This window comes from Ctenocephalides felis, unplaced genomic scaffold, assembly GCF_003426905.1.
Source record: "Ctenocephalides felis isolate EL2017-DRISC unplaced genomic scaffold, ASM342690v1 CF-g0.4_SCAFFOLD_03275, whole genome shotgun sequence".
Taxonomy (NCBI): domain Eukaryota; kingdom Metazoa; phylum Arthropoda; class Insecta; order Siphonaptera; family Pulicidae; genus Ctenocephalides; species Ctenocephalides felis.
Window position 1 is genome coordinate 2,592 of NW_020539429.1, and position 7,190 is coordinate 9,781.

The window sequence follows — 7,190 nt, forward strand, 5'->3', positions numbered from 1 at the left end:
GAATCTTATTAACTGGACTATGCAGTCGAGCATAGGTAAAGAAAATCACAATCAGTTTGAGAATTGAGAGGAAGCCTATGATATATTCATATACTCTTTTATCTATGGATATATTCATTTAGAGATATGACAGTTGAAGAAATATCAATTTACTTATAATTCGAATTTAAATGTTGATAACACTTACATATCACGATATTTATACAAACATTAACCTATAAATCTGAAAAAAAAGAATAAGATAAATATAATGAATATGAAATATAATGAATTAAATGTATTATAATGAATGTTGATGTCAACGCGTTCAGCGTTCTTTGGTAAAAATCATGTCCATATTGTGCTCTATTTTGTGTTAATATTTCTAAGAAAAAAATATATAGCCATGTACAACTAGATTTTTTTTAAAACTAAATATTATAAAATTATCAAAGCGAGTTAGTTCGATAGATGTCTCTGCGCCCGCTAAGAGTGTCTTATCCCTGTTAACTTGATAGGATGTGGCTAAGTACGGAAAAGTAGAGTCCAGGAGAGTCTATGCTATCTTGATTAATTGGCGATAAATATAATTTGTTTTGGTGTGTAATGTGAAAATAATAGTTTAAGAAAGTGGCTTAATAAGAATCAGTTATAATACAGTATTAGTGGAAGATATTGGTATTCTTCAGTTATAGTTTTAGTACAATTTGAGAGTGAGATTAAGTGATTCACATTATCCAGCGGGTTATAATATTTAGGATTTTCTTTTATCGTGCCACGATGCCACGAATTCGCAGAGGGGCAAGTAATTTTGGAAGACGTACTCGGCAAGCTCGAGCGATCTATGAACGAAGATTGAATAGGACCCATGAACAACATATGATGGACAATATGAATTTGAGAGAGCAAGTAGCAAATACACGTGCCAATGAAAGTTTAGAGAGACGTACTCAACGACTGACAGATATGGCATTAAGAAATCGAGAGGTGCAAGGAAGTGCGACCGCCGCCATTAGAGAAAATAATCAACGACGAGTTAATAATCACAGAGCACTGGTACGTGCATCACTTTTGCGCCTGGCGTTTAATTATGATCCTGAAATTGATTATTCATCACACTCTTTAATTACCATTGGTAATATGGACAAAGTATGTAAACATTGCCATGCTCTAAAATTCAAAGGAGAATCAGCAGGTTTTGTTGCGCATCAGGGAAAATTATATTGACAAAATTAACAACACCACCGGAACCTTTAAAAACTCTACTAGATGGAACAACGTCTCAATCAAAAATATTACTGAAAAAAATTCGCAAATTCAATTCATGTTTTCAGATGACGTCTTTTGGTGCTACGAAAGTATTTGAAAATGAAGATGGTCGAAATTTCGAATCAACATTTAAGATACAAGGTCAAGTTTACCACCAAATCGGTTCATTGTTTCCCATGCCTGATGTGAATCCGAAATTCTTACAGATTTATTTTATGGGCGATGATGAACGACAAACAAACATGCGATGCGAATTTAATCACATACAGCTTATGAAGGAAAGAGATATTGTAAACTCTTTGGAAATATTTTTTAAAAACCATAACCAGTTGTTGCATTTGTTTAAGACTCTTTCAAGTAGACTAGAAAACGATGATTACGCTATTATTATTAGAGCAGACAAAGTGCCGGTTGGAGAACATGCTGGCGCATATAATGTTCCAACAGTCAATGAAGTCGCGGTCGTAATAGCTGGTGATCTATGTGAGGGGCGTGATATACGTATACAACGGAGAGATAATACCATGCAGATAATACAGGACAGTCATCGTTCTTATGATGCTTTGCAGTATCCATTGATATTTTGGAAAGGTGAAGATGGGTACCATTTGAATATTAAACAAAGGGATCCAAATACAGGTAAAAATCTTATTTTTATAAAAAAAATTCAAATAATAATAATTAAAATAATTTATTATATTTTATTCCAGGTGCAGAACTTGCCAAAAAAGTAAGTGCCATGGACTTTTACTGCTACCGATTAATGATTCGAGCTAATGAAGAAAATAACATCCTTAAATGCAGACAGCTATTCCATCAGTTCGTGGTCGACATGTATGTGAAAATTGAGAGTGAGAGATTGAGATTCATAAAGTTTAATCAAGCCAAACTCCGCGCTGAGGAATACATACATTTGCGTGATGCAGTACTTGGTAATGTAGATGCAATGAATGATATTAGTCATATTGGTACTGCATATATTCTTCCATCTTCTTATATTGGAAGTCCGCGACATATGCAGGAGTACATTCAAGATGCTATGGCTTATGTTCGTGCATATGGCAGACCTGATCTGTTCATTACCTTTACGTGCAACCCCAAATGGGATGAAATAAAAAAATTGCTGATGCCGGGACAAACAACGATGGATAGGCATGATATAACTGCACGAGTTTTTAAACAGAAGTTGAAATCATTGATGAATTTGATAACGCATCATTCTGTTTTTGGTGAAACACGCTGTTGGTTATACTCAGTAGAATGGCAGAAAAGAGGTTTACCCCATGCACATATTTTGTTGTGGTTAATTGATAAGGTACGTTCTGTAGAGATTGACAATATTATCTCAGCAGAAATTCCTGATAAAAATGTTGATGAGGAATTGTTCGATATTATAACTACTAACATGATACATGGTCCATGCGGTACTCTCACCATTATGTCACCATGCATGGTGAATGGAAAATGTACAAAACATTTTCCAAAATCATTTCAAAACGATACTATCACCGACATTGATGGTTACCCCGCTTATCGGCGACGTGACGTTGACAATGGTGGACAATGTTTTGAATTGCGACTGTCGAATGGCGGGGTAATAGATGTTGATAATCGATGGGTAGTTCCTTATTCGCCTTTGCTATGCAAAACCTATAAAGCACATATAAATGTCGAACTATGCAGCTCGGTGAAGTCAATAAAATACATATGCAAATATGTTCATAAAGGGAGCGACAAAGCGATATTTGCAATTAAAAGTATTAATGAGAATGATGAAATAACCCGATATCAAATGGGTAGATACGTCAGTAGCAATGAAGCTATTTGGCGTATTTTTGGTTTTCCCATACACGAAAGGAATCCATCTGTGGTACATTTGGCTGTGCATTTGGAGAACGGTCAGCGGGTATACTTCACAGAAAACAATATATTACAACAAGCTTTGACTGCTCCGAAGACCACTCTAACTGCATTTTTTAAACTTTGTAATAGATCAGATATTGCTGGAAGATTCGCTAGAACATTATTATATACAGATATACCTAAATATTTTACATGGGATAAAAAATTAAAAGATTGGGTACCTAGAAAACGAGGTATTCCTGTTTTAGGATTCGAAGGCATATATATGACAAACAATTTGGGTAGATTGTATACTGTTCATCCTAAGCAACGAGAATGCTTTTATTTACGTTTGTTGTTGATTAATGTTATAGGACCAAGATCATTCCAAAATTTGAGGACAGTCAATGGAATTTTATATGAAACTTTTTATGATGCGTGCCGTGAGTTGCACTTATTGGAGAATGATAATCAATGGGACATGACTCTTGCAGATGCAGCACTGATTTCATCTGCACATCAAATTCGACAATTATTTGCAATAATATTAACAACATGTTTTCCATCAGATGCATCTGCACTATGGAATACACATAAAGACCCAATGAGTGAGGATATTTTGCATCGGTATAAAATTAATAATCAAGATAATAATCATGAATTTTCTGAACAAATATATAACGAAGCCTTAATAATGATTGAAGATATTTGTATCCAAATTACGAACATGTCGTTAATTCAATTTGGCATATCAGCACCGAGCCGAGCAGCAGTAGATATCATGAACAGCGATGTTCAACGTGAACACCAGTTTGATAAAACTGCTTTAGCTACTTTTGTTGCTAATAATGAAATATTGCTTACTGCCGAGCAACAAAGTGTATATGATCAAATCAATACGTCAATTGAGGCACAGCAGGGCGGATTCTTTTTTTGGACGCACCCGGAGGCACTGGCAAAACATTTATTATTTCACTGATTCTTGCGCGTGTGCGGTCACAAAATAATATTGCGTTGGCAATAGCTTCATCAGGAATTGCAGCGACATTACTTGAAGGAGGACGAACTGCGCATTCGGCATTCAAGTTACCTTTAAATGTTCATGTTAATCCAGAAGCAATGTGCAACATAAAGAAGAAATCAGGAATGGCGAAAGTTTTGCGAAAATGTAAAATAATCATCTGGGATGAATGTACTATGGCGCACAAACATTCGCTTGAAGCTCTTGATAGGTCACTGAAAGATATCAAAAATAATAATTGTCTTTTTGGTGGCTGCCTATTGCTACTGTCTGGCGATTTCAGACAGACATTGCCCATTATTCCACGAGCGACGCGTGCTGATGAAATAAATGCCTGCTTAAAAAAGTCTTATCTGTGGCGCCACGTGAAGAAATTATATCTCAGGGTTAACATTCGTGTTCAATGTCTAAATGATGCACTGGGGTCAAAATTTGCACAACAATTATTGGATATTGGTAATGGCAGAATTGATTTTTATGAAAATACAGAGTACATTCAATTCCCTGATAATTTTTGTAATATGGTTGATAGCAAAGCCAAACTTATAGAAAATATTTTTCCAAATTTAAAGGATAATCATAAAGATCATAAGTGGCTACAAGAACGAGCAATTTTAGCAGCAACGAATTTGGATGTAGACGAAATGAATTTAAAAATACAACAGATACTGCCAGGATATGAATTCACATTTAAATCAGTTGATACTGTTATTGATCCTGATGAAATCGTCAATTATCCAGTCGAATTTTTAAATTCTCTTGATTTACCAGGAATGCCGCCGCACAAATTACTATTGAAAGTTGGTTCTCCAATTATATTATTAAGAAATTTAAATGCCCCAAAATTATGCAATGGCACAAGATTAGCAATAACAAAAATTATGGGAAACATTATAGAGGCAATTATTCTGGGTGGAAAATTCAAAGATGATGTTGTTCTTCTGCCTAGAATACCACTAATTCCTTCGGATTCAGTAATACCTTTTAAAAGACTGCAGTTTCCTATAAGATTGGCATATGCTATGACCATAAACAAGTCACAAGGGCAGACAATGAACTTTTGTGGTATAAATTTAGAAAATCCGTGCTTTAATCACGGACAACTATATGTTGCTTGCTCAAGAGTAAGAAACCCAAATAATTTATATATTTATACACCAAATAATCTCACCAAGAATATTGTATATCCTTTGGCATTACAATAAACTCTACTACATTAAAAGTTTAAAATAAAAAAAGAATTATATACTATATTAAGATTAATTATATAATGAATATTAATTATAATAACATTAATTATTGGAATTGCATTCCTGAATATAATATCGTTAAATTGTTCATTTGAAAATAAATATAACTATTGTATTAATTGAATTTATTTATAGATAATTTTTAAAAAAAAGTTGAATGATATTGAAAAGTTAAATACTTTTTTAATATAGACATATGTGTACAGGACAACGTCTGTCGGGTCAGCTAGTATATATATATATACTGAAGAGATATTAATTATTGGTTCTATTCTTAATATGTAAAAACAAACACTTTTTAAGATTTATTGATTTTATTTTAAATTGTAGCTTACATTATTGGGTGTTGATATTTTTAATCTGTACTTGTTGGCGGTTCCAACATAACTAACTCCCGCTCAATAATAATCAATTTTTACCTGTTTCTACTCTTATTGTCGGATAAGGGCCGCTTTATAAAAGTTTTATATAAATGGTACCAACATTCAAAATAAAATTACAAACATATTTTAATGAAAATGTGATAAACATAAAATATTATAACAAATTCATAATAGTTCTTAACACCTCCCTTGCAAGAATAAAGCCGTCCTCGGCGTATTATACAAAGAAAAATTAATTTTACCACTTTAGAATACAAAATACTTATTGAAATATTAAAATATTATAACATTTACAATAATATAACGGTTACATATCAAAGATTTACATATCAAAAATTTTTATTAAATAATTTATGAAATTAAAACTTAGCATTACTATTTACACTTATTATATAATATGATTATTATTATTGATGCACTTATCCTATGATTACTGTATTGATTTCCCGAAGGAGGAGTTTCATCAAAAAATCCGTCTCGCTAATTTGGAAAAAGTATGTGTCTGTGCTTGTGTGAACAGATTTTTTGCCGAAAATCGACGTTTTCTCCAAAACGACTGGACCGATTTCAAAAATTTAAAAGCCATTCCATGTATCTCGATGAGGACTCGCGTTTCTATCGTTTTGTACAATGATCGGCCAGGGCGTTTCTTTGTAAATCGCAGAAAAGTGAAAAAAAATTTGTCCACGGTTAAGCCCGCAATTCTGAATCGATTTTGAAAATTCAAAAACTGTACGATAGATATTGGGAATCGTGCTAATTAGTTTTTGGTAAAGATCGGCCCGGCCGTTTTCTTGTAATAAAGTTTAAAAAAAATAATTTCGACGATTCTTATAATTTTTTCTTGTAGATCATACTAAAACATTACGTTTAATTTTAAAAAATCTTTAGTCTGCAAAAATTAGTATAGTTTTTTTGGCATTTGTCAAAATTAAACCTTTGATCGACATTTTCTTAAAAACGCCTGAACCGATTTCAGAAATTTAAAAGCCATTTGATGTATCTCAATGAGGACTATCGTTTGTCAGTTTTGTGAGACGATCTGCCAAACCGTTTCTTTGTAATTTAAAAAAAAGTGTTAAACTTTTTGTCCACATTCAAGCTCAAACTACCGAATCGATTTTAAAAAACAAAAACTGTTCGAAAGATATTAGTTGGGAATGATATTGATTAGTTTTAGGTGAAAATCTACCGTGCAGTTTTCTTGTAATTAACTGTTGAAAAAAAAATTTAAGCCGATTTTTATGGAACTTTTTTTGGCGATATATAGAATAGTCTTATAGAACTCACTAAAAGATTACGGCCTTACGAGAAGTAGTTTAACTTTAAAAATTTGTCAAAATTTGAAAAAATGAGTAGTTTATTTGACGTTCGTTAAAATTAAACATAACTAACTCCCATAATTAGACGATTTACTTGGTATAACGATAGAGTACTTGATCTTAA

The 7,190-nt window shown here is 32.8% G+C and overlaps 2 protein-coding genes across 2 annotated transcripts; both read left to right on the top strand.

Annotated features, from left to right (window-relative positions):
• The first annotated feature begins 759 nt into the window (after window positions 1-759).
• LOC113382110 lies at window positions 760-4,069 on the top strand. The gene is made up of 6 exons (XM_026620663.1): window positions 760-1,128; window positions 1,314-1,538; window positions 1,596-1,887; window positions 1,959-3,233; window positions 3,324-3,698; window positions 3,846-4,069. Exons 1-6 carry the CDS (start codon window positions 760-762, stop codon window positions 4,067-4,069), a joined length of 2,760 nt encoding a protein of 919 aa, XP_026476448.1.
• A 140-nt stretch (window positions 4,070-4,209) lies between these two features.
• On the top strand, window positions 4,210-5,316 carry LOC113382111 (ATP-dependent DNA helicase pif1-like). The gene has a single exon (XM_026620664.1). It carries the CDS (start codon window positions 4,210-4,212, stop codon window positions 5,314-5,316), a length of 1,107 nt encoding a protein of 368 aa, XP_026476449.1.
• The last annotated feature ends 1,874 nt before the right edge of the window (window positions 5,317-7,190 follow it).

What these genes read in the sequence shown, in the direction of transcription:
- LOC113382110 (XM_026620663.1), top strand. Translation starts at nt 760, where the DNA reads ATGCCACGAATTCGCAGAGGGGCAAGTAATTTTGGAAGACGTACTCGG. An exon ending in ACAAAGGGATCCAAATACAG is followed by an intron (nt 1,888 to 1,958) that starts GTAAAAATCTTA and finishes ATTTTATTCCAG; the next exon opens with GTGCAGAACTTGCCAAAAAA. An exon ending in AACTGCATTTTTTAAACTTT is followed by an intron (nt 3,234 to 3,323) that starts GTAATAGATCAG and finishes AAAAATTAAAAG; the next exon opens with ATTGGGTACCTAGAAAACGA.
- LOC113382111 (XM_026620664.1), top strand. Translation starts at nt 4,210, where the DNA reads ATGTGCAACATAAAGAAGAAATCAGGAATGGCGAAAGTTTTGCGAAAA.